General features: G+C 41.4%; 1 protein-coding gene and 1 non-coding gene across 3 annotated transcripts; both read left to right on the top strand.

Moving 5' to 3' along the window:
- Positions 1–1,561: 1,561 nt before the first annotated feature.
- Positions 1,562–14,884, top strand: LOC113587230 (GDP-L-fucose synthase-like). Of its 2 annotated transcripts, none has more exons than XM_081701203.1 (10): positions 1,562–1,697; positions 9,616–9,764; positions 11,598–11,712; positions 11,799–11,927; positions 12,060–12,133; positions 12,453–12,586; positions 13,770–13,901; positions 13,992–14,071; positions 14,383–14,482; positions 14,568–14,884. In XM_081701203.1, exons 2-10 carry the CDS (start codon positions 9,616–9,618, stop codon positions 14,621–14,623), a joined length of 969 nt encoding a protein of 322 aa, XP_081557329.1. In that variant the 5' UTR covers positions 1,562–1,697; the 3' UTR covers positions 14,624–14,884. The 2 variants fall into 2 exon arrangements, with proteins under 2 accessions (XP_081557329.1, XP_026881600.3); XM_027025799.3 differs by having other exon boundaries at positions 9,613–9,764.
- A 7,212-nt stretch (positions 14,885–22,096) lies between these two features.
- On the top strand, positions 22,097–22,247 carry LOC118242779 (5.8S ribosomal RNA). Its single transcript, XR_004777033.1, has one exon. It is a non-coding gene; the product is annotated as a 5.8S ribosomal RNA (ribosomal RNA).
- The last annotated feature ends 5,639 nt before the right edge of the window (positions 22,248–27,886 follow it).

The raw sequence follows: 27,886 nt of genomic DNA, 5'->3' as shown, positions 1-27,886 counted from the left end.
ATTACTATTATACTCTTCTATTATTATTAATAGAAACAATAAGTCCCACGCTCTGGTAGCCTGACACAGATTCCATGAACCACGCTTGTTTTTGTATGCAAATCTAAAAAAAACCCACAACTTTACAGTACCCATCGCTATGGCTTTTTCTTTTTACCTCTTTTTCACTTCTTTTTCACTTTTCACCAACCACCTGGGCATGGTGTGAAGACATGCCCAGGCAATGCATTCAGAAGTCAAATGTGCAGCTGTTGCTCAATGTCAACTGGGCATCCATATGGCCCTCATTCCTTTCATACTCCTCGTAGCTCTCCCTGTAGTCCCCGTAGGCATAATAGGACCCCTTTGAATCCAGACCTGGATACTGCTCACCCTCATAAGAGCTCTCATAGTCCATCAGGGGCCTGTAGGACTCCGCGGAGTCCTCCCCTGAACTACACCCAGGGCCCCCCCAAAACTTTCCAGGAGCACTCTCCCCTGTTGTTATTGACTCATCAGTCTTGAGTTTGAAGGCTGTTTTGCTGCACAACAGCAATATTTATCCTTCCATACCTGCTGGACATGCCGTTCATATGAAAGAAATGTATGAGAACATGCAGCTTCTGCTGAACCACATTCAGTACTCGAGATACAACTGGAATTTGTATGGTGATCTTAAGGTAGTTGCAATCCTACTGGCTCTGCTGCTTGGTTACACCAAGTATTGTTGCTTCCTTTGCGAGTGGAACAGTCGAGCAAGAGATTCGCATTACAGCAGAAAGTTCCCCGCAAGAAACTGGTGCCAGGGTAGAAGAATGTTGCACATGACCCATTCATAGATCCAAAGAAAATATTTCTTCCGCCTTTGCACATCAAACTTGAGCTAATGAAAAATTTCGTTAAGGCAATGAATAAGCAAAGTGAGGCCTTTGCTTATCTGCAGCAGATGTTTCCAGTGCTGCCAAGTGATGCCAAGATAAAAAAAAAGTGCTTTCATTGGCCCACAAATCCAAGATATGATGAATGATAGCCACTTTGATGGTCTTCTGCAGGGTGCAGAACATTTATCTGACACTTTTATCCAAAGCTACTTACAGTTATGACTGAGTACAACTTGAGCAATTGAGGGCCTTACTCAGGAGCCCAACAGTGGCAACTTGGCAGTAAAAGGGCTTGAACAAGCAACCTTCTGATTACAAGTCAAAGACCTTAGCCACTGAACTACTACTGCCTTTCAAGAAGGGCAGCCTACAAAAATGTTGTTTGCAGCTTTCTAGGCAACTAGAAAGCACCTGACTGCTTCAGGCATACAAATTTATGAAGTGCAACATGTCATTTAAGATACATTTTCTTCATTCCCACTTGGACTTCTTCCCAGACAACCTCAGCTCTGCGAGTGATAAACATGGTAAAAGGTTTCATCAAGGCATTGGAGTAGGTGTGAAAACACAGGGAGGGCGTGACCATACAGACGAATGTGCACACACATGCACACAAACACACGGGGAGACATTTGGGGGGAGGGGCCGTAACATGACACAACTTATCATAACGTCATGGATAAACAACCTGGTGAGTGAGCATAAGAATCACTGTGTTCATACCTGAGCAAATGCTTGATGGTGACAAGTTCCAAAAAGAAATCAACTTTGTGAGGTATTCAAGTTTAAAAGTACAACATTGCAAGACGTCAAACATCAATCTGAGAACATATAAAGGTGAGTATTAATATCTATATAATTTAGCAATGTTAGCCATATTTTAATGTTACAGTCAGGAATTAATTCAGTGAACATGAGGCTAATTAAATAAAGTCTGTAGCGTTAGGTCTGACAACAATTATGCTCTATCAAAAAATGTCATTAACGAGCTAATGTGTTGTTTGCTGACATTAATATGTTAATACTAACTAATGTTGTCTGAACTAGTCAAACAGCTTTCATGTGTTTTGCAAATGGCACAAGGGGCTGGACTTTCATAAATATCACCAATTAATTTTTGTTTGTTTTTTAATAAAGTACACTCATGGACAAAAAAGGCCAAACATATATTAAACTTTTAATAGTCTCAACAGCAAATAATTGCAAAATTTTGAAGTCCATTAAAATGCATTTATATAGTACTTTTTACAACAGTTGTTTTTACAACACCCAGACATGTTAATATGACTTTAAAACACTTAATCTTTTTATGATTTGATCTTTGTATACAAGATGACTCTGTAAGTGAATTTCCCTGTTTTAAGCTTTTTCCTCCAACACTTCACTGCAGCACTGAGCTGTGATTAGCAAGTGGTGGCACAAGTCTTAGTGCTTTTTTAAAATTCTTGTTTGTTTTCTGGCCAATTATTTATTCTTAGAACCTTTAATTAAATATTGTTTTTTGCCATTTTTTGCCCAAGAATATAGTTTGAACTAAATTTTTCTAAGTACCTATAGGTAACCAAACTAGATTTCTCTACAGGGTAGCTTTGCTCAACTTTCTCCAGTGTGAAGTAGATTGCAAATATATATTTTAAAAGGTAGCACCAAATGAGAACAGGCAAGGATTAGACAACAACAGAAAAACATGGGATGGTTACTTACTGGAAATCAGTTTTATCTGTTCTTGAAACATTTGCTTATCCACCTATAATGTGCCAACTTGGACAGAACCCTTTGTCATTAATATATGCATGCCAAAGGTTCCCTTTTTTTTTAAGATTTTGATTCTGGCAGTCCCATAGACTTCAAGTTAAATTGTACTATAAATTTGATGACAAAATGGAATCTGATTGTTCATAATGTTTAAAGTCAAATCTGGTATTGCTTTGTTGAATGTTGTTTGTGATGACTTATGTGATTACATACAGTTTATTTCAGCAGACATTTTAAAAATAATTCTCCAAAAACAACACCTGTTTTCAAAATCCATTGAGTTGAGCTGCTTTTATGTAGGCTAAACAAGCCTGTTAATGTAACAAATATAACACACGCTACATATTTCATATCAACCCAGAGTATATTTTCTGACAGTTACTTATCTTCGTTATGTGACAGTGTCATGAGTTTTTGCTTATAGAACATTAATATTCAAATTACAGTAACAGTTTTCTGTGTATCTTCCCTATGTTATGCGACAATAACACTAAAACATTTCCTTATTTTATGCAACAGTTCCACAACTGAGTAGTATTGTCTGTCATGGAACGCACGCCTCCCGTGAGTCATGGGGTTTGGCGTGCCATGTGAAGTGGGAGGATATTTGTTTGTGGCCATACCTGCACACACCTGCACCTTGTCTTGTCTATGTATATAAAATATATTAAACCTTGTTATTGTGTGCAGCGTGTTGGTCATTGTTGGTGTAACATGATGATGTTATGGCTTGTCTCGTCATTGTTAAATGTATTCGTGTTCATCGTTCATGTTATATGTGAGCGCCGCAGTGTTGTGTGTAATAAATGTTTGTCCAAGTGAAGAGAGGCTGTGCATTCTGCTCCATGCCCGTCGGTACTCGGGCAGCTCCGTTACACTGTCTACTTAAGTTTTCAGAAAAATGAAGATAATTTTTTTTTTCATTTACTACACTAACAAAGAGAATATAAAGACTAGAGAAATGTCGTTTTTTGTTATCTCCCTTTGGACATAATGGGAATGTAATGTTGCCGCTGGCCCAAGTGCCAATGGGCATGAAGCAGGATGCACAGACTCCCTCGATAGTGAAAGACATTTATTGACATAGAACACATACTGTGACAATGGCACTCACACATGTTTTGTGTGAGTGCCATTGTCACAGTATGTGTTCTATGCATCCTACCGACGAACATTGACTTATACATTTAACTAAACACAGGCTACAGCTACATTCAACATTGGCTACACAAATGTTCAACATACTTCAGCAAACAAACAATGACCAACATGATGCACACACTAGCAGAGGTTTAACTAGACAGACAAAACTCTTCATAACATGCGGGGGGAAGGAATTCCCTGATGACGAACCTGCCCTAGGGACGCGGTTCCTGACGCTTCCCTTTTTGGGATTGTGAACTCCAGGCTGCCGTACACACGCACACAGACACAGTACAGCCATGCCTGGTGCCCACCCTGCACAAGGCGGGCCAGGAACCTCTCACCTGGGCAACCTTCACTAACCAAGGAGAAAGGCACAATGCCTACCTCTCTCGGGTCAGTCCGATGCTTTCCCCACAAAGCGATGCGCCTACAAACAAACAATGGCCACAAACATACGCAAACAGAGGCACCTTCACTCAAACACTTCAGGCGCCATGCTGCAGCACCTGCTGTCAGCACAGGCACTGTAAATGTGTCCCCGGCCTTGACGGACATGCAGGGGTGCCCTTCCACCCTGGTTCCGGCCGTGCTCCTCCCCCGAACAGTCCTCCTTCTCCCAGCTGCTCTAGGAGTGCCCCAGAGGCGGTTTGCCTCCGAGGCTTTGGGCAGACCCCTCCAGTCCTGCTGCCATCCTGAGATCCTGCTGGCTCCACCCAACCGCCCTCTTATGGTCCTTGTGGGGCATTGCTACTCCTCGGCCCATGTCTGGTAGCCTAAGGCATCCCCCAAGAAATTCCTGGGGGTGTTCCCCTCCACCTCTGGAGTGGACGCAGATTTCGGTCATGCTCCTCTCCCCGATATCCTGGGATCCAGGCGGCAGCGCGGGGGGTGCCTATGCCCTTCCCACTAGGAAGTCCATCATTTGCTGAGGAAGCTGGTGTCCTGTGGTGGTTGGTCATTCTGTAACATTGCCGCTGGCCCGAGTGCTAATGGGCATGGAGCAGGACGCACAGACTCCCTCGATAGTGAAAGACATTTATTGACATAGAACACATACTGCGACGATGGCACTCACACACAACATTACGGACGAACATGACTTATACATTTAACTAAACATAGGCTACGGCTACATTTAACATTGGCTACACAAATGTTCAACATACTTCAGCACACAAACAATGACCAACATGATGCACACTCTAGCAGAGGTTTAAATAGACAGACACAAGAAGTTAAACCCCATGCAGGTGCATGCTATCACGGAGGGCATGGCTACAAATAAGGGTGAACCCCCCTGCATGCGGCAGACCAACCACGTGACTTGTGGGGGGGAGCGCATCCCGTGACAGGGAATTAATGTTCATAGAATGTGGACATGTCCAGTCAAAATGCTGGTGTAATGGGTGGGAGGTGGAGAGCAAACACATGTGCGAAGTGTTGACACCATTAACTCCGGAAGCCATAACAAACCAAACAGATTGAATTGAATAAATAAATAATACATTTAATAACCGACGGAGACTAACAATACAGAATAGAATGAAGAACAAACAGGCAAGAACAAACAGAACAAAAAAATAGTGAGGGTGAGAAATAGGCAACAAGGGAATTAAACATTAAGGAAGACTAACGGAGAACAATGAAGAGGTATAAAACTAGGACATGCAGGGAGAACACTGAACCAGGCTACACACGATAGACAAACCACAACCAAGACCAAAAAAAAGTAATCATATCTCAAAAGAAAAACAGATAACACTTCCATACATAAAAAGTGGAAAACAAACAGAAGCGAAGTGAGTGGAGAAAACCTAAAGAGAGCAGACTCAGACAAGCGAATAAAAAAAAGGGAAAGCAGCAGAGAAAAAAACACAGAGAGACAGTATAACAGACTAGTGAACAGAAGGAAATTAGTGAACATGTACAGGGAAAGTAACAAAGCCAGAGAGGGTAACTGGACCTGGAATGTAGGGAGAAAATATATGTAAACTAGAGAACTCAAGCAGGATATAGCAAAACAATGGCCAACAAACAAGAGATGCAGGAACAAGGTTTACATAGGACCACAATTAGGGACAAATTAGGAATAGATGGAGTTAAAGGGGGAAGAGATAGGGAACCATGGAGACACACAAAAACTGGAAAACACGGAAGTGAATAGGTTGCCAGGGAAACAGGGGATGCGCCGATCTGTGGGCGTGACAATAGCCCCCCCCCCCCCCCCCCCTAATGTGCGACTCCTGAAGTGTGGAGCAATCCAAGGAGTGGCCAGAAAAGAAACCAGAAGCAGGAACAGAAGAACAAGAGACAAACGAAGGACCATCACTAGAAATAGACATAGGGGCAGAGACAAAGCAAGAGGCAGACACAGGAGAGAGATAGATTGGTATTATGGCAAGGGGGAGCCAGGATGATGCGTTAAAGGGGAGATATCATTCCAACACTCCAAACTTTGGACCCAAGACCTAATGGGTCCATCCACAAAGCTCAACAAAGGAGCTGCTGACATGAGGACTTTCAAGACTAAAGATAAAATCTAAAAAATCCAACTGAAGTACCTGAAAGGCTGCTGGAAGATGTGAATGCAGCACTACAGACAATCACTACTGTGACCATCACTGAAAGCAACAGTGATACTTGAAGTGCTTGGCTACAAGATGAACATCATCAAGGAGTATTCTCCATGGAGAAGGAGGTTGGAATCCAAGATAAAAATCACATGTAGAGAAATCAGCCAGCTATCAGAAATGCAGAAAGGCATGGTGAAAGTACCTGAGAAGTCCAACAAGCTGTCCATCCCTGAGGCCTTGGAAACTGCCAAGTAAAGATTAACATCTCTGTCTGCCTGCCTGAAGAGATAAACAAGAGAAGCAGAAAATAAACTGGATGTTCTCCCATGAGTCATCCAAACTATTCTCGGTGGCAGGGTAATAACATAAGGACCGACCCACCAAAATGGAAAGGCATATGGGAGAAGGTGGCAATGCACCACAATACCCAGTGGTTAGTGAACCTGAGAGTAGACCACAGCAACCTCCCTGAAAAGGATCCAGTAATTATCGCAGATGTCCAAGAATGGGTCTCAAGCATAAAGAGGTGGGCAGCCCCATGCCCCAACTAATGGCTGAATAAGCTAACCATTCTCTATGAGCACTTGACAGCACAAATGAATCAGCTGATAACCACCCTGGATGGCTAACTAAAGGCCAGACTGACTTGATCCAAAGAACCCCCAGAAAGGGGAAGTTCTACCCAACTACTGGCCGATAACCTGCATTTGCACAACATGGAAGCTCCTAAGATGAGTAGTCACATGGCTCAATAAATGAGCAGGGCCCAGAAAGGCATTGGCAAAAATGCCAGAGAGCCAAGCACCATGTTGAGATGTTAGACCATACAGACCAATCTGTGTACCGCCTGGATTGATTACAAGAAACCTGTGATTCAATACCTGAAACAAGGATCTTGAAATGCTTGAGGCTTTATAACATCAACAGAACTGTAAGAGCCTTCATCGCAAACTCAACAAGGCTGTGGAAGATAACTCTAGAGACCAACTCTAGAGACCTAAGTCACCATCAAGTATGGGATTTACTAAGGAGATACTCTGTACCTGCCAGAACCCCCTCAGGGACTATACACTAAACACTGAGACTATACACTAAACAGGGGGCCAAGGACTAGTGAGCTACTATCCAAAATGAAACAACCAAGATCCAAGAGTACTCCAGAATTATGGCCCCAAGTGATGAAGGGCTTAGTGAATACCTCAGACAGCAGAAACCTAAGGAGGATGAAATTGAGGAGAAGCAGGGAGTTTATCATGGGAGGATAAACTCCTGTACAGTATGCACCACTGGCAAATAGTGGAAGTGGATGAAATGGAGAAATCCTACCAATGGCTGGTTCGATTGAAACATGGCCTTGTTTGTTAAGGTGTGGACATACAGGTAGGAGTGGTGAATGCATATTTATTTATTTAGTTTTCTTCCCCACACTTAACTGAACAGATGGGCACCGTTGTGTGGTATGTTGTATGGAATCTTTAGATTATACCACAAGTCAAGTCTTCTTGATGGACTAATATTACCCTTATGCAAAAACCTGTAAAAACTATGAATATTCACAGAAGCAAAACTTAGTGTAATATGTGGAACAGAAGTAGTGTGTAAATTTCATACTAAAATTAAAATAGTTTCTAACAGATATGGTGACTGTGAATTCTATGCCTATGCATAAGGTGACAGGTAGCCTAGTTTGTTGAGTCCCAAGACTGACTGGGTACTCCTGGTGAGTGACTTGACTGCAAACTGGAGGACTTTTAGTACCACTGGCCAATACTGTACTATTATGTGATTGTGCCCTTGAAAAAGCACTAATAGTCTACTGACCTAAGCTTTATTGCTCCAGACATTGATACCTTACACTGTTTTTATCCAACTTGGAAGTCAGGCAGAAAAAGTCAAAATCCAATTTTGTAAACTGACAATATGGTATAACTTAATAATAAAGGGGCAGGAAAGGGGAAACCTTTAATGATAATAGTAATAAACATTGACAGCGCCTGTCCAGAGTGACTTACATTGGCACTTTGTTTCTATGAAAGAAATCTTTATGTTAATGCATTAGGCCAGAGTCTAAGGATACCACTGAGCAGCTAGAACACTGTCAGAAAGAATACAATGAGGAACATTACATGCAAGGTTTTTTGCTGTCTAAGGATCAAATGCTTTTAAAAAGATCAGTCTATGTTTGAAGACAGGAATTAGATGTTCATGGTACTGTCTGGGTGCTAGTAAAGAGAAGAGTCTTGAGACGGGGGCAGTGGTTCAAGCTGTACCTAAATCATAAAGGATGAATTACACTATTTGAGGTTGCAGCGGATTTATAACATTTCAATTAATAAATAAAGCATACACAGTGTCCAGTCATTCTGATTTCATTTTATTTTCACAATTCCCAGTGAGCATAATTTTTTAAAGGTTGGGTGGTGGGTGATGATTAGCAATATGTGCTCTCAAAATGAAGGAAGAAAAAGAAAGGTAAATGCCACATTTTTGTTTTTTTTACTTATGGAATATATTAGTCAATCTAATGCTAAATAGGCAGCAATTATGAGTTGACTGCGGTACATTTTTAAAACACATTTTAAAAAAACACAAAAAGTATTAATTTTGACAATATAGAGCCTTTACTCAGCTAGTGTTTCTGGGATGCAAGCCTTTAGTTACCACACAATGCACATTAGTTCCTAGTTCCAGCTCACTTAGCTTGTTTGGTCACATACTTAGTGAGCATGAGCAATGAGCAAAGAATAGACCCCTGGTACGCTCTAACCAGATAATCTGGAGCGCATGCCTGTGACACTGGCTAAACATATGCAATCATGGACATTTTTTAGTAGACACTTTGATCAGCAATACTTTCAGACATCATGTTCAGGAAGAGACTTACTTTAGCTGAAGTTTATGTGGAGTTGTTTGGGTGCAGTTATGAACTGGAAGTTGAGAATGATGGTTCAGTGACTTCTGAACCAAACGTGCTTAGTTAACTGCCCAAATCACCATGGGAGGCTAGTTTTTTGTTTTTCATTTTTTTCCTTTTCTTACTGACAAAAACACCTGGGTCATTGTCTATATTACTTACTGACAAACTAAACCAAACTTTCAGCATTACTTACTACCCTCACTGTGCTGCAGGAGGGGTCACGATTAAAGTTACATGCATCTTTCTTTCTGCTTGTTAATGCATCTGACCATCTTGGGTTCCCCTTGTGGTATACTTTGCATTGGTAGTTGTTGCTGACTGGGATGCAGTTACAAGCAGCTGCTTCTCTTCCTTTGCCCAGCAGATGGAGGGGAAAATGGAGCCAAAGCGTGTGCTGGTGACAGGAGGCAGCGGTCTGGTGGGGAAGGCCATTGAGCGAATAGTGATGGAGGAAGGGGGTGCTAGAGAAGGAGAGGAGTGGATCTTCCTGTCCTCCAAAGATGCCGACCTAACGTGAGTCTCAGTTTCTCAAATTTAAGAATTATTAAAACAATAATCCAAACAGTGAACACACATGCAATGTCTTATCTGTCTTAGATCGCACAAGCTATGTTTTGCTGGCGCATGACTGTAGCTGACTAAGTGGGTAAATAAATAAAGCAAGTGAGGCGTCTATGTTTTCGTCTAAGGGGCCTCCATTTTTTGAAACAGCTGCCAATCATGCCAATTGCACCTGTAAAATGCTTATTAAGTAATTTGCTATCAAGTGATTTATTTGATTGTGTCAGTTCAAGCCCGCGCTTGGTACATGACTTGTAATCGGATGATTGCTAGTTCAAGCCCCACCACTGCCAAGTTGCCACTGTTGGGCCCCTGAGCAAGACCCTTAACCCTCAATTGCTTAAGTTGTACTCAGTCATAATTGTAAGTCGATTTGGATAAAAGTGTCAGCTAAATACCATAAATGATTTCCATGAGACAGATTCAATTTTAGAGTTTATGATGACAAATGTATAAAATACAGTGCAAGAAAATTTTAAGATATGCGTCTTTTATATCTGTAGCTGATAGGTGGCCTAACATTTTAGATTTAGTTGATGCTTTTATCTAAAGCAACTTACAATTATGAAAACTTGGGAATGGGTTTGAACCAGCAACCTTTCAATTATAAGTCAAGTACTTTAACCACTGAGGTACCAGAGAACTTTATAACCAATTGTCCAAATGTCTTGGCTGGCACTGGAAATCTATTTCTATAGTTCTAATTTCATGCACAAAGGTTTTTTTAAAAACAATAATAATTGCATTTAGTTTGTTAACCCATAATATAAATTGAATGGTTGGGATCCTGGAGTCTCATCTGGATGAGAAAGAGAAAGTTATGAAAACATATTTAGAAAGTATCATGTAGGGTCAGCATTCATTTTATTTTGGAAATATTTCTTAAAATAATGTGCAGCTTTAAAGATGTTTCATATAGAAATCAAATAATAAATTAGCAACATTGGTAACACCAAGGTCTTTTTAGTAACTTTTAGTTGCACAAAAACAAAAACAAAAAACCCTAGGGTTTGTTATTTTTGTTTTAAAGGGAGAATGATAAGGGGTGTTGCACTCTAAATGAATGATACATTGAAAAGAGAGAATGAAAGAAGATTCTGTGCCAAGATTCTTCTGGAAACCAGACTGAACCAGTGCTTGTTATTCCTTAAAAAAGGAGAACTGTTGCGGAATGGTTTATTTTAAGATCAAAACTGGGATAATCAGAAAGATCCAGGGATCCAGATGGTTTTCTCTTAAGAAGCTTGGGAGCTGGAGCTGTTGATGAATTGTGATCTCTAATTTCTAATTTCTACTAATAAAACTCGAGTAATCTGAGATCTATTTTTGTCCTGATCATTGGTTAATTTAGATACTGTATGAATTTTATATTGTTGTATTTTCATCTTGAAAAACAAGTGGATCTAGTTATAATGACACTGATAGCTACTGAGACCTTTGTAAAACCTTTGATAAAAAAGGTTGGAGGAGACAAAATTTCATTGTACCAATAAATGATTGACAAATGCTTCTTGGCCCTGCTGACACAGGTCTTCAGATTGCAGTATTCTCCTTTTTGGAGCAGTTGTCTTGAACTGTCTTAAAACTGATTTCACATTCACTTTCAACAACAATGAATTAGAATCTAATTTCCAATTAGAGTCATCCCTAACTAAGTGTTAATGGAATTAATTTTAGTCTAGGCACATTGATATTTTATTGTGTCTATTAAGTGGCTTGTGGTGTGTCCCTGTGATGAAAACTGGAGGTTTTCTCAGAGCAGTACATTGCTGTCTCTTGTTTTAGAAATGCGGCTCAGACGAGGGCTATTTTCAAGAAACATCATCCCACGCATGTAATCCATCTTGCGGCCATGGTGGGTGGCCTCTTCCGGCACTTGAGACAGAACCTGGATTTCTGGGTAACAAACTGCACACATAAACTTATATAGGCAAATATACGAATTATTTTGTTTTAGTGTGTTTTGACTGCATTTTCATTTTTCAGAGACAAAATGTGGCCATCAATGATAATGTGCTGCACACAGCTCATGAATTCGATGTGGTCAAAGTTGTCTCCTGTCTGTCCACATGCATCTTCCCAGACAAAACCACCTACCCCATTGATGAGACTATGGTAAACACTCTCAACATCGTTCTCAACATCCTGACCTCGTGTTGGAGTGTTCACCTAGCAAACACACAAAAAAATAAGACATTAAGTAATAAATAATACACCAAACTGTTCATGTTCATTATTCTCCCTCAGATCCACAATGGTCCTCCTCATTGGTCTAACTCAGGTTATGCTTATGCCAAACGGATGGTTGATGTCCACAACAGGTGAGGAGTTGTATACAGACACTCCTGTCTCCCTATGATCAGTGGTTACTAGTTACTAATTTGTTTATAGCAGGGCTGTCAACCTTTTATTTGAAGGAATCCAGAATGATACTTCCTACAATCAATACAACACACTTTTATTATTATTTATTATTATTTTATTATTATGATTACAAGGCAGGTATGCTACTACTATTTAGGATTAATCCAAAGTATACTGGGACATGTTGCAGTCAGAAAAGCACTAATCTCTACAGTCTGTTTGATTTTGATAATGTGCTGTATTCTAATGTGTTTGGGGAACACTGATGTGTTGCAGGGCTTGTTTTCAGCAGTATGGACGGAGGTACACTGCTATAATCCCCACAAATATATTCGGTCCCCATGACAACTTCAGCATAGAAGATGGCCATGTTCTGCCAGCACTTGTCCACAAGGCCTACAAAGCAAAACGTAGGGAATACACACACACAGGCACCCCCTCGACACTCTCTATACTAATTAATATAGTAGCCACATTACAGGATAAATATGTAATTTTAACTTGCAAAGTGAATTAATTTAGAAATCTGCTTAAAATTTATATGAATAAGATGAAATGAAACTGCTATCAGTCTTCTATTTTCTTTGATGCCTCAGGACTAAACCAGTGTAGCATAACACATTATCATTATTATATCATTGTTTTCAACATCATATCTCAGTTTTTATAGTTTTCTTTTTTCCGCCATTTGAAAATGCCTGCTCTTTTACATTGTGTGAAGATTTCACTTCAGTTTGTAGAGAGGATAAATTACCAATCTGTAATGTTTTCCAGGATTGTGAGATGCTAGAGTTGTTTCAGAGCTAGTCCAAAATTAATGAGTATGAATAAAGTTAAATATCTAAAAATGAAAAATTAAGTTTCTTACCATTTACCACATTTCCTTTCATTTTAAAAATTAAAAGTATATATTATACTAAAAATAGGAAAGAAAACTTTAAAAAATATTTATTTTGGTTGTCTCATTATTATTGATCTCCAGCTATGCATTTCTGACAATGGAGATTTATTTCAAACTGGAGTTTATGTATGATTTTATTGTGTTCTTTAAACAATAAAAAGTGAGTTAACAATTAGAATGAGAAAATTAGGGTAAAATTATATTCTTGGTTGTTTTTGACATTTATACATATTGTTTTGCTTCCTTTATGGCCACCTCATTTAGGCTAGAATTTAGTAGCAGTAAGTCACACAAAAGGGTTCTCTGAAAGAATTCTCATGACCAAGCCTTGTAACTCCACATACCTTGTATAAATTAAATATACATGTATTTTTGTAAATAAGTATAAAACAGGTTCAGTGTTGTAAACATTTACATTTTCTGAAAGTTTCATACATGTATGCCACGTTTAGAACGTTTTTTTGTTTTTGTTTTTTTTTTTTTTTTTCTTAGCCAGTAAAGTGACTGCTTCGGAAATAGAGGCTTTTGTCCGACCGCGGCAATATATAGGGCCATCATTATAATATATAACTATTTCAAGCATAGCAACCATGTTGACAAGCTTGTATTTATACTTTACCCAAAATGTCTTTTCCATGTTTCCATAGTATCTTTGTTTCTCACCAGAGCTTGTGCATTCATGTGTATGTTAGTGACTGGGACACCTTTAGAGGTGTGTGGCTCTGGGAGTGGCCTTCGGCAGTTCATCTACTCCCTGGATCTGGCTCGCCTCTACCTGTGGGTGCTGAGAGAATATGACGAGGTGGAGCCCATCATATTATCAGGTGGTCAATCTCTCCACATGACACAATTCAGCAATATTTTAATTAAATCTCTCTGTGTATTTTCTCTCTAAATCACACATTCTGTTTCAGTTGGAGAGGAGGATGAAATTAGCATTAAGGATGTTGTTGATGCTATTGTTGGAGCCTTTGAGTTCACAGGACCTGTGGTTGTATCCTTTCAGGCATACTCACACATAGATCAGTGAAGATTTTTTTTGGTTATATGATTATTACCACAAATAAATAATTTTGATCCTAATCCCGAAACTCCAACTACTACAACAACACATAAAACTAATAAAAATAATAGATTAACAGATTTTTGAGTGATTTCTCTGGTCCCTCCTGATGTAGTGTAATATTGTAAACATTGTATGTGTCCCCTCTTGTAATTCTTTTTATTCTGTTATGGAAAATTGGTTCTCATATCCAGAGTATAGTACACAGACTGGCAGTTTGGTCTTTGACTTTTTTTCTTCAGTACGATACCAGCAAGTCCGATGGTCAGATGAAGAAAACAGCAAGCAATGCTAAACTCCGCCGATACCGTCCAGACTTCACCTTCACACCCTTCCACACAGGTAAACATCTCCAATCACAACAAACGCACACAAAATGTCTACTTCAGATACTCACAGTACTCAGGATAACACCTTCTTTCTTCAGCTGTAAAGGAGACTTGCAATTGGTTTGTGGCCAACCTTGACAAAGCCCGCAAATGAGGATTCTGCCAATACAATAGTAGAGAGTACAGGAGACAATACAACGTTGAAAGATGCAATGTCTGTGATCTTGAGAAACACTAAATGTCCTGGGAGGGTCATTAAATAGGAGGAGTGTCTTTTTTGGAGGGTATTCTTAGTCATAAAGGTGCGATTGTGGTTTTTGGTTCTCGATGTTCCTCAAAGTTGCGCTTGCCTATTCATTAATTGACTTTGGGTCATTTTTACAGTTTTAATAAATAATAAAGTAATGAATTAATAAACCTGATAATAAAACTGATTAATTGTGATTAATTTACGATCTGCTTTTCTTCACTTCCTATGACGATACGGCCCTTCCCTCCTCCTCAAATGTCTAGGTGTGTGTGTGTGTGTTAGTTGGTAGTGCGACACACTCTTGTGTGGCACTCTCAAACTTCTCTCTCACATGAGTTCATACACCGCCACCATTCCCCGTTGTTCTCTCATGAGCTAATCTCATGACTCCAGGTGCCAGACCTCCCAACCGTCCTTGAACATTCTTTCCTGCTAAAAACAAGTTGATACTCCCTGCTGCTGCACCCCTGCCCAGCAACAGTTAAGCGATAACTCTCATACTCCATGACTTCTCTATTCGCCTTTCTTGCAGACTGGTCAAATTGAGGGCAAAGGTCACTTAAAGGTCACATATTCCTTACTTCCTCCTTTAAGCAAGCATTAAGCATTTTCCCTCACAGTGTGCGTTCCTGTATCTGTCTTTCTCCTAGTCCCAGTATTCCCCTCCGCACTCCTGCTTGCGCTCGCCCCATGGTGGACTGCCCGATCCTCTGGCCTCGCCGTTTGGCGTTGGTCTCGGGTCCGCAGCCCGTTAGGCTGGCATGCCCTTGGGGGGGGGGGGGGGGGTTCTGTCACGATACGGCCCCTCCCTCCTCCTCAAACGTCTCGGTGTGTGTGTGTGTGTGTGTTAGTCGGTAGTGCCACTCCCTCTTGTGTTGTCCACCTGATCCTTGTTGTGTGTAATCGTCTTGAGTGTGTGTATATATATATATATGTCTCATGTGTTGTCGTATATTTGTCGGTCTTTGATGTAATGTAGCATGTGGCTCAATGTTTGTGGTTTAGGCACCTGTTCTATGAGTTTCTGCATTCCCAGTAAGCTCTAATTATACCCTGTTGGAGCACTGTTTATTACATTGTTGCCAGCCTGCAGGGCTGGTTAGATAAGCCTTTGGGCAGTTTTAGGGTTTTACCCTCAGGGTGGCCCAACCCCGCAGAACAATGTGGGCTAGGCAGTGAAATCAGCAGGTAGCAGCGGCATGCCCAGGATCTGGCTACGGGGTCTGTCACACCTAATTCACATTATTAGGTAAACTTTATTAAGTGAAAGGTTACAGTGGAGAGTGAGTGGGAGAATTACAGCAACCTCAGAACAGAAGCCACACTAACGCATGGACAGAAAGGATGTTTATAGAATCAGTTTGATACATATTTACTTTTTTGAGCCTTTACACAAAGAGTGTGCAGTTTGAAACCAAGGGTAAATTCATTAAAACAATAAATTATGTACCTTTCATAATAAGACCTTGTAAATTCAATGCCAAATGTACTAGTCTTTTGCTGCATGCTGGCATGGACACTTTTGCTGTGTAAGATGCATTACAATATCCAACACTCTTCACCAGCCTCACTTCTCACAACTAGGCACTGTTCCAGCGCATCTGAATATTGACTGTGTACACCTGTTCATCTGTTTCTCATTTCCCTATCTGTTTTCCCTATTTATGCACCCTGTTGCAAAGTTTTGTTTCTGCTTTGGATAAAGTTTCTGAGCTTCAGAGCCTTTCTAGTTATTGTTTGTCATGCATCAACCTGAGTCTGCCTGTTACTTCATGTTTCTGGTTGCTTTATCTATTACGGCCTGAGTGCCATAGGGCATTGAGCAGGACGTACATGCTCCCTTGACGGTGTGAAACATGTAATGATGTAAAACAAAGGATACTCATGGCACTCACACATAATAACACTAATAGACAGGAATACACAAACAGAATAAACAGTAACAACGACAACATAAAATGACAAACACTGGGTTACATTAACAGTAGCTACACACTCATTGACACTAACATTCGACACCCAACTGACATACACTCAACATTAACGCCGTGCAGGTGCATGCCATCATGGAGGGCACCTGGAGTCATGTTACCCATCACTGCATCAATAGTAAAATCAAAATCAAGACATCAATAAAATGTGTTATTAACCCGTTGGTGTTACAGAATAATAATATTCTCTCTCTCTTTTTTTTTTTCTACATAATCAGAGGCATCAAACAATCAATTTCATACCAATATTGGAAAGTTATTTACTATTTACTCTACATCAGTTGGCTTCAGTCATCTGCACAACGCTGACACTGTCATCCTCCATACTAAACCAAACTTTCCCAAGTGGCCCTGATCCGTGACTCGTCAGAGTCGACTCTTGACCACTCGTGTCTGTCGACGGGAGGGGACTCCGGTGCCACTGTTTCCTTATAGTCCACCTTTTGGAGTCTACACATTTTGCTCCAGTGTCGTCACACTGCGCCGGGTCCCAGACCCTCAAGGTCCCAGACCTCCCTACAACAGCCGCTGGATCCGCCTTACCCTTGGTTCATTCTACGGTCGATTGCAGCAATCCGGATCCTGCCTCTGGAACTCCTTTCTGCCTTCAGATATGGGGTTTAGGAGATGAGGATATTTATCTTTTTTCCTCACGGATGTCTCCCTCTCAGTTGCAGGGTACAGAGCTGTGCAATCCTGCCAACTATGCCAAATTGTGGAGGAAAAATCAATAGGACTCGAGCCAGATGTGCAGATGAGTGAGCTTTATTGGTTCTGTCCCTTATGCATCGAGGGGGAGAAGCCTCAAACTTCTCTCTCACATGAGTTCATACACCGCCACCATTCCCCGTTGTTCTCTCATGAGCTAATCTCATGACTCCAGGTGCCAGACCTCCCAACCGTCCTTGAACATTCTTTCCTGCTAAAAACAAGTTGATACTCCCTGCTGCTGCACCCCTGCCCAGCAACAGTTAAGCGATAACTCTCATACTCCATGACTTCTCTATTCGCCTTTCTTGCAGACTGGTCAAATTGAGGGCAAAGGTCACTTAGAGGTCACATATTCCTTACTTCCTCCTTTAAGCAAGCATTAAGCATTTTCCCTCACAGTGTGCGTTCCTGTATCTGTGTTTGTCCTAGTCCCAGTATTCCCCTCCGTACACCTGCTTGCGCTCGGCCCATGGTGGACTGCCCGATCCTCTGGCCTTGCCGTTTGGCGTTGGTCTCGGGTCTGCAGCCCGTTAGGCTGGCATGCCGGGAGTCATGCCCTTGAGGGGGGGGTTCTGTCATGATACGGCCCCTCCCTCCTCCTCAAACATCTCGGTGTGTGTGTGTGTTAGTCGGTAGTGCCACTCCCTCTTGTGTTGTCCACCTGATCCTTGTTGTCTGTAATCATCTTGAGTGTGTGTATATATATATATGTCTCGTGTGTTGTCGTATGTTTGTCGGTCTTTGATGTAATGTAGCATGTGGCTCAATGTTTGTGGTTTAGGCACCTGTTCTATGAGTTTCGGCATTCCCAGTAAGCTCTAATCATACCCTGTTGGAGCACTGTTTATTACATTGTTGCCAGCCTGCAGGGCTGGTTAGATAACCCTTTGGGCAGTTTTAGGGTTTTACCCTGAGGGTGGCCCAACCCCGCAGAACAATGTGGGCTAGGCAGTGAAATCAGCAGGCAGCAGCGGCATGCCCAGGATCTGGCTACGGGGTCTGTAACACCTAATTCACATTATTAGGTAAACTTTATTAAGTGAAAGGTTACAGTGGAGAGTGAGTGGGAGAATTACAGCAACCTCAGAACAGAAGCCACACTAACGCATGGACAGAAAGGATGTTTATAGAATCAGTTTGATACATATTTACTTTTTTGAGCCTTTACACAAAGAGTATGCAATTTGAAACCAAGGGTAAATTCATTAAAACAATAAATTATGTACCTTTCATAATAAGAGCTTGTAAATTCAATGCCAAATGTACTAGTCTTTTACTGCATGCTGGCATGGACACTTTTGCTGTGTAAGATGCATTACAATATCCAACACTCTTCACCAGCCTCACTTCTCACAACTAGGCACTTTTCCAGCGCATCTGAATATTGACTGTGTACACCTGTTCATCTGTTCCTCATTTCCCTATCTGTTTTCCCTGTTTATGCACCCTGTTGCAAAGTTTTGTTTCTGCTTTGGATAAAGTTTCTGAGCTTCAGAGCCTTTCTAGCTATTGTTTGTCATGCATCAACCTGAGTCTGCCTGTTACTTTGTGTTTCTGGTTGCTTTACCTATTACGGCCTGAGTGCCACAGGGCATTGAGCAGGACGTACATGCTCCCTTGACGGTGTGAAACATGTAATGATGTAAAACAAAGGATACTCATGGCACTCACACATAATAACACTAATAGACAGGAATACACAAACAGAATAAACAGTAACAACGACAACATAAAATGAGAAACACTGGGTTACATTAACAGTAGCTACACACTCATTGACACTAATATTCGACACCAAACTGACATACACTCAACATTAACCCCATGCAGGTGCGTGCCATCATGGAGGGCACCTGGAGTCATGTTACCCATCACTGCATCAATAGTAAAATCAAAATCAAGACTTCAATAAAATGTGTTATTAACCCGTAGGTGTTACAGAATAATAATATTATTCTCTTTTTTTTTTTTTATACAATAAGAGGCATCAAACAATCATTTTGTTAAAACATTTGACACCAAACTGACATACACTCAACATTAACCCTGTGCAGGTGCGTGCCATCATGGAGGGCGTGGCAACAAAGTCCCCTGCACACGCAGGCCATACCATGTGACTCGTGGCGGGGGAAGCATTCTGTGATATTACCCTCATGTGCTTTTGCCTCTTTATGGTACTACTGTTTTACAACACAGTGTGTAAATGCAAAATGCAACTAGCTTGCAGAATTGGTGGTGTTTTATTGGAAAATGCTCTTCCCCCTGGCTATATTGTAACTAATTCTAGGAACTAAGAAATTAAGCATTCTGAGAATGCAGTAGGCATTTAAATGTTGTCCATTTCTTATTTTCTCTGCATTTGTGGAACTAAGCTTTACAAAACAGCACTTTGTTTTTTTTCAGTGACTTTACACAATTTTATTTCTTTTATAAAGTCTTCTTGTAAAGATGAGCGGTTATGAGGCAGGCACATACGGAGCGAAGAGAGAGCTTTATTATGGGTAAATCCAGAATCGGAAACAAAAACATATATAACGAAACACAGAAGCAAAACAAATACACAAGGCTGTAATGTGCAGGTGTGTGCTATCAAGGAGGGCGTAGTTACAAATAATGTGAATCCCACTGCACGCAGCGGGCCATACCACGTGACCAGTAGCAAGAGGCGTGTTTGTGACACAGACAAGGTAACCATGACAATATGGATGCTAGGAGGTGCCAAAAGTGACGGTTTTCTCTTTTTTCATTCTTTTTCTTTTATGTTCCATGTTGAGAAAAATCACAGAGGTTGCACTAGAAATGAATGGGGGTGAACCCACTTCATATATATTTGAAAGCTTTGATTAAGAAACAAAATAGCATTAAAAGCATATACGCTTTATTCCTCACTTGCATATTTTCACTGAGGTAAATATGATTTGTTTAGCTTTTATCTTTTTTAAATGTTTTCATTCGAAAAAGGCAATTGTCCTGATCATCATGTAAAATCATGTAAAAATCATCATCATGAGAAAATGGGAAACCCATAAATGATTTAATGGGATTAACACTGACAGGTGCACATGCACATCTCATTTGAGGCTTTTCAGATGCATGCCAACTATAACTTAATTGTAAAATGACTATAAAATGAAATTTGGTGTCCTGCACACACCAGTGAAAAACAAAAATTAGTGAAAAGAGAAGGAAAAGTCATATCTGTATGGAAAATATGAAACAAGATAAGTTATTTTAACCATAACAAATGCTATGCTGATGATACCCAATTACTCGTTCCAGTAGCTGCCTGCATCAGATTTAAAACCTTGATAATTGCCTACAAAGCCAAAAAATGGACCAGCCCCTCCATACATGATGTCAATGGTCAAAGCCTGAGCCATTACTTGAGTACTTCCCAACTTCAAGTACAGTTCAGCTTGAAATACCATGCTTCAAGTCTCATGGAAGACAAGCATCAAAACTCTCTACTCTGGATCCTAGATGGTGGAACGAACCTCTGCTTGCTGTCCAGACAGCAGAGTTCCTTGCAGTCTTCAAACTCATCTATTTGTGGATTATTTAAATGACCACTGACACTGCTCCTATGTTGACTAACTAAAACTCTAGTATTTATTGTAGAGTATTGTTTATTGCACTGATGTTTACTGCTCCTATGTTAACTAGTACATATTGTTTATAGCACTGATTGTTGTCTGAGATAGAGCTTATGTATTTTGCACTTCTAGGCATCAGCATTGATCCCCTGTATTTCAATACCTGTATTCTAGTTCAATGGTATCTTGAATTCTAATGTATTGACTGACTAGGATGTATTCAAGATGAAGCATATTATACTTGTTTCGGGATGTTGTGAACTATCTAGAGGAAGTAAAAGTCTTAACAAGGTTTTCGTAGGTGAACCTGCGAAAGGATCATTAACGGGTAGCGCTGCCCGGCGTGCCTCCTCCCCATCTCGACTTCGCCGTCCCCCATCAGGCCCAGGTTCGAAAGGGTTTGGGGTACACGCGATCGGTTGTAGGTCAGGCTGGACAGAAGGCATAAAGGAGGAGCCTAGTCCCTCCCACCTCTTCCTCTGCCTCTTCCGTGTGTTGTCCTCCCCCACCCCGGTAGTCTCTGGGTCCACGCGTGAGACGCGTCGTTCAAAAAACTCGCCATCCCTGCTTGTCAGGCAAAAGCTGGTTTCTCCTCTCATGCCGGTAGAAGAGCACCTGCGAAAACAGGGATCATGGGTCCGTCCCACCCTCCTTCTCACTCACACAGCCTCTGCCTCTGTCCACGCGAGGGGTTTTCCTATTTCTGTGTCCTTTGTCACTCTCCCCGTCCCTACTTGCTGACAAGTGGACGTTCCCGTTAAGGGGTGCGAGTGCTGCTCTTCGTGGGACAGGTTATGGTCCTCCTGTGTTCGTCTGCCGACCCGTTCCCCTGCTTCTCTCCAGAGAGTCTCAGGGGGACCCTAGCAGGTACCTAGGGTGAGTTTCCCCCTTTCGCGTGGATGGGGCAGACATGGAGAGCTGCAGTTTAAAGACTGACCCGTCTGTGATGTGGGGCACGTGGGAAAGTGCAACCCCATGCTCATTTCAACAGTTGCAGATGGGGGCACCTGACTTGTTTGTGTAACCTCAAACCTGTGTTTTTGTCATGGTGAAAGGCCTAACTGAGCCTAAAATAGGAGTAGAACTCTTAGCGGTGGATTACTTGGCTTGTGCGTCGATGAAGAACGCAGCCAACTGTGAGAACTAATGTGAATTGCAGGACACATTGATCAACATTTCGAACGCACATTGCAGCCCCGGGTCCATCCCGGGGCTGTTCCTGTCTGAGGGTCACTATTCCTATCTGTCGGAGCCGCCTTCCGCTGCGGGAGGGGTGTCGGCGGTCAGGGCTCCGGCAGGGAATAATGAGCTAGGAATAATGGAATAGGACTCGCGTTCTATTTTGTGGGTTTCCTAAACCAGGGCCATAATTAAGAGGGACGGCCGGGGGCATTTGTATTGTGGCACTAGAGGTGAAATTCTTGGACTGGGGCAAGACGGATGAAAGCAAAAGCATTTGCCAAGAATGTTTTCAATAATCATGAATGAAAGTCAGAGGTTCGAAGATGATCAGATACCGTCATAGTTCTGACCATAAACTATGCCAAACCACAATCCGGTGGCGTTATTCCCATGACTCACCGAGCAGCGTGAGGACACGGAAAGGATTGACAGATTGATAGCCCTTTCTCTATTCTGTGGGTGGTGGTGCATGGCCGTTCATAGTTGGTGGAGCAATTTGTCTGATTAATTCCGATAATGAACGAGACTCTGGCAAGCTAAATAGTTACACGACCCTCTGCGGTCGGCATCCAACTTCTTAGAGGGACAAGTGGCGTTCAGCCATGCGAGATGGAGCAATAACAGGTCTGTGAAACCCTTAGATGTCCAGGGCTGCACACGTGCCACAATGGTTGGATCAGCGTGTGTCTACCGTACACTGAGAGGTGCGGGTAATCCGCTGAACCCCATTCGCGATGGAGACTGGGGATTGCAATTATTCCCCATGAACGAGGAATTCCCAGTAAGCGCGGGTCATAAGCTTGCGTTGATTAAGTTCCTGCCCTTCATACACACCGCCCGTCGCTACTACCAATTGGATGGTTTAATGAGGTCCTCGGATCTGCCCCGCCGGGGCTCCTCGCGGGCCTCGGCAAAGCGCCGAGAAGTCCATCAAACTTGACTATCTAGAGTAAATGACAAAACACTTTTGTAAGTTGCTCTGGATAAGCTAAATTCCATAAATGTAATGTATATGTAATGTACTATTGCTTATTTGTGTATTTGAGAACATGTATTTTTGAGAATGTGTATTCCCCTTATACAGAGGGATAATGTGAATATAAGGAAGCTGCTACATTGGACTTTTAGAAACTAAACATATATTTAAGGTTAGGTGGCAATATCATTTTAGTTAAAACTATAAATGTACAAAAACTTGCACATTTTCACTTATTTTTAATACACTATTTTAGCTCTATTCATGTTGCTGAAACCAAAGAGGGAAAGCTGGTGACAAACATGATAATTGTAATCCAGTTTACCATGCAAGAGGCCACTTTTCCTGTAATGCTGGAAAACCTGTCATCTGTCATCTCTTGGGACAGATGAATCTCAGGCTTCAGGTTCAACTGCTTTTTTTTTTTCCCATCAGTGCTTGAAAAAGGAATTTGTTTCACTTACCACTCAAACACAAACAGCAAACACCCATGCATCTGACTCGTTGTCTCTACGCACACACACACACACACAACTAAACTTTGTGAAAAACACAATACATTGGAATTTAGGGGAGAACATTGTTAAATTTGTAGGGTAGAGTCTTCATGTGTGTTTGTTTGTGTTGCCACCTCTTGTGTCACCTTCTGAGGAGGACGAGCCCCAAAGCTCCATCTAAGGCTCTGCCCAGGGCACAAGTAAGCAGCCTCAGGTGACTGATGGAGAGGCAGCATCGTTGGCAGAGGATGACACTCCTCCCCCTAGGGCAAGGACCTATGCCTAAGCCTCGGGTAGGCAAAATGGCAGCGGCACCGGGTAATGGCATTTAGCTGATGCTTTTATCCAAAGTGACTTACAATTATGAGCGAGTACAGCTTGAGCAATTGAGGGTTAAGGGCCTTGCTCAAGGGCCCAACAGCGGCAACTTGGCAGTGGTGGGGCTTGAACCGGCACTCTTCGAATTACAATTCAAGTACCTTAACCGCACACAGCCAGTGTGTTTCCCTCCACGCATGCACCCAGGGTGAGGAAAGCCGCCGCCAATGGAGCCAGCGATGAACACTCCCCCCCCAGGTTGGTTGGCCTCTGACCCAGCTGACAGCTGGGGTCCCCCCCCCACTAATTTGTGTGGGGTAGTGCCTGTCCCCATTACGTTAAACATGCCTGTCACTTTGTTCACCTCAGTGTCTGTGTCCGTCCCAGTTAGTGTGTGTTCCTGTAACTGTCGTCATGTTCGTCTGTGTTACCACGCCCTCTTGTGTCGTCCACCTGTTCTGTGTTTTGTGCAATCGTCTTGAGTGCATACATGTCTCTTGTGTTGTAGTAGGTGTTGTTGGTGTTTAAGGTGTACAGAGCGCGAGTGTTGTTTTATGTAGTAATCGTGTGTGCAATAAATGTCAGTTTAATCGTGCCTCTTCCCCGCATCCTGTTTGCAATGAATCATCGCAGTAATAATTTTAACTATTTATTAATGATCAATAATTCAGTCTTAACCCATGAAAGTCACCAATTTGATAGGTGATTCTCATTTACCAAACATTACAATATCATTCTTGGCTCACAGACATAACTAAGGTATGTTTATTGAATAAGCAGAGATAGGAAAATATGCATGACAATCATTGACCATGGTTCTACTAATGACCAGAAGTATCGAGTTCACTAGAATCAATATAACAATCATAATGCAACCAAGCCAAAATTAACAAAGGATTCATGGTGGATAAAGAGTAGCTAACTAGGCTAATAAAGAAAAGAGAATGAAAAGTTTTTTTAAAAAAAGGGGTTTTGTTTTGTTTTATTTTTAGTTTTTTTTAAGCAACCTGTGGAAATGACCAACTGGGCATTTTACTGATCAAACAAAGACCAACAAACTGATTAATAAAATGAGATTCGTGGTGAAAGAGCATGACTAAAAGTATAACAGAAGACTCAGTAGAAAAAAGGGACATCATTGTGCCAGAAGGAGAATTAATTATAGGATTGAGGAGGCTGTATCACAGATGAGAGGAAAGAGTATACTGACCTAATTATATGTATAAACAATAAAGTTACTATTCATACCAATTGGTAAGGTAAAAAATGGAAATACCTGATCTTACGATTCGCTGCCTCGACCATGTAAAAACATCCGAGTGGTTCTGATGAATGAGCAATGCTGTGGAAAATGGACAATCCATCAGTGCATGAGAGATGAAGGCCAGTGAAGTACAATGGAACTCCACCTTAATCAACACAGCCAGAGGAGTTTGATATAAGCTGTGATGAACAAAATCCAAAAAGAAAAACAATAAGAAATGAGTAAACTAACAAAAACTAAATAAACTAAGACATGAGATTCAAGTCTGCTTAGTGAGAGGATATTGACTTTGTTCAAAGAAAAATGAGAGTCTTGATTTCTCTTTGGGGGGGTTGTATAGGGGGTAGAACTTTTCAGGTATATGTTGTGGGACAGGGCATGCCTGGTTCATGCATATTCCAAAGCCTTTGCGTTCACAATGGGGGAAAGGAATTCCTGTTGGAAATATAAGAATGCAGGAGGAGATAGGACCCACCTCAAATCAATTAAACAAAGAAAATCATACATTTTGCACCATTTTCTACCTCCCGGTCTTGAATGATGTTCATAAAACAAACCCTAGGATGTGTGGAGCAACTGAATAATCAACCTATATTCTTTTCCATTTCCTAGAAGTTACAAACTACAGATTTTAATATATTGTCCAATTGGTTAAAATAAGATCTATAGTAAACACAACTAGGAGTGGTTAACAATTTGTTTACATTAAGCAGTTGGTTGGAAAAGTTAGTTGTCCTAATAAGGTTTTGAGTCTGATGGCATTTTATTGTTACAGTTCTTTGAAGTATAACCAGGCTGGTAAGAGCTTTCCACATTCCAGTCTGGGTTTTATGACACCTAAGCTGCAGAAAGCCAAGCCAGTGTTGTAAGATGCTATAAATGACCTTTGTTGCTCAACATCATGGTGCCATAGGGGTCCAGGGACCTGTCCTTAGCCCAGGTGTGAGAGAAATTCTACCTTGACCAGGTCAAAGTTTCATCAGAGGGATACTTTTTAGTCCATCTTGACTACACTGTTTTGGAGTTGTCAAATGTGAAGAAAATGCAAAAAGGAGACAAATGCAAGTCTGAATGGTTTTTATAAAACATAAGTATGCCCAAAAAGGAACTAAAAAGTCAACCTAATGATCTGATCAATAACCGACCATATCAATAGCATAAAGGAGCAACATAAATGATACATGAGTGACACAGCAAACAAGACTCAACACCACCTGTGTGGAGCAAGGTATAAAACCAAAACATAGAACATGTGCAACAGAAATGCAAACAAAAGTCCATGTGGATGCCACCACAGCCAGACAGAGGCTACTGGTAGGGAGGCACAAAACCTGTTAAATGACTAAAACATTTAATGCCATCATAAGCCTTATATAAAACACACCATTAGTACACAAGTCCTTGCAAATACAGATGTCTAATCAGTGTTTAAGAACTTAAATCTGACTGGAGAGCCAGAGGAAGTTTATTCCACCATCTATGTGCTAGGACAGAAAAGTCTGTACTGCTTTTCAAAAGCCAAACTTGGGCAGATTTCATCTAAACTAAAAGGTCATAAGTCATTAATAGCCTTTTGTGGCATGGATCTGTGTCAATACTTAATATATATAAGCCAATGTTACATCATTAAAAGTTCACTATGAAATTTACTATACTGTGACAAACTGCTGAACACAGCGTCTAATCTAATACAGTATGAAAGTCATGGCTCAGAGTATTAAGAAATTGCTAAACCGCAATGGAGGCTTCTTTTCTCTTCAGAATGAAACAGGTTTTTAGCAACATCCTTCTCCATTAACTACACTCAAATCAACCACTAGGTGGCAGTGTACAGAAGGAAATGACAGAAAAACCATTCATACAATTACCATACATGAAACACATCACAATGGCCATCTGCATATCTTTCCTCCCTTTTTTTTATACTGTAGAATAGCCTATGGTGTTTTTTCACCACAAATGAAGCTTGATTAGTCCCAGGTAGGTAGTCTTGTCTCCTCAAGTCCTGTTCAAGCACTCAACAAACATTTACATTATGGATATGCCGAACTGTTCAAAATCAGGAACCGATGTCAGGATTACACCCTTGAATGCCTGAACTCCAACACTGGAGATTCTGCTTCCTGACGAGCCTAGTGAAATAACCATCATCCCACGTGCGAGGCATCAGAGGCGCCGTAGCGAAAGGAAGCAAAAGCGATCAAGAGAGCTGGTGCACAAGCTTAGGCTACAGGCTGACCTCCACAGACCATCCTTCCTGAGCTAGGCTGCAGGTTAACAAACCAAGCACAGAAACCAATATTTTTCTTGTGAGAAGTACCTCACCACTAACTGACCATTGACTGTTAGGCAGAATATTGTAAGGTGGGCTCGAGCCCAGGCCAGCTAGGTGATAACAGACAGTCTACTGGGTGAACAACCATACTCTAACAACAACGGGCCCGTGTGCAGGACAGTTGGATCTCGGATCAGGTAAAACAAAAGGAAAAAATGAAACCACACCGAACGTGGAAAAGGGAGAACAAAGGACGCCACGGGAAGAAATGGCAACCCCGATGCACTGGGGAAAACCAAAATAAAACTTCCCAAACAAAACCAGACAATGGGGAGGAACTTGAATGGCTAAGGTAAGCCT

Source organism: Electrophorus electricus, chromosome 18 (genome assembly GCF_041902795.1).
Source record: "Electrophorus electricus isolate QZ-2024a chromosome 18, ASM4190279v1, whole genome shotgun sequence".
Taxonomy (NCBI): Eukaryota; Metazoa; Chordata; class Actinopteri; order Gymnotiformes; family Gymnotidae; genus Electrophorus; species Electrophorus electricus.
The sequence above is the reverse complement of the archived record's forward strand: the minus strand, read 5'-3'. Positions and strand labels throughout refer to the sequence as shown.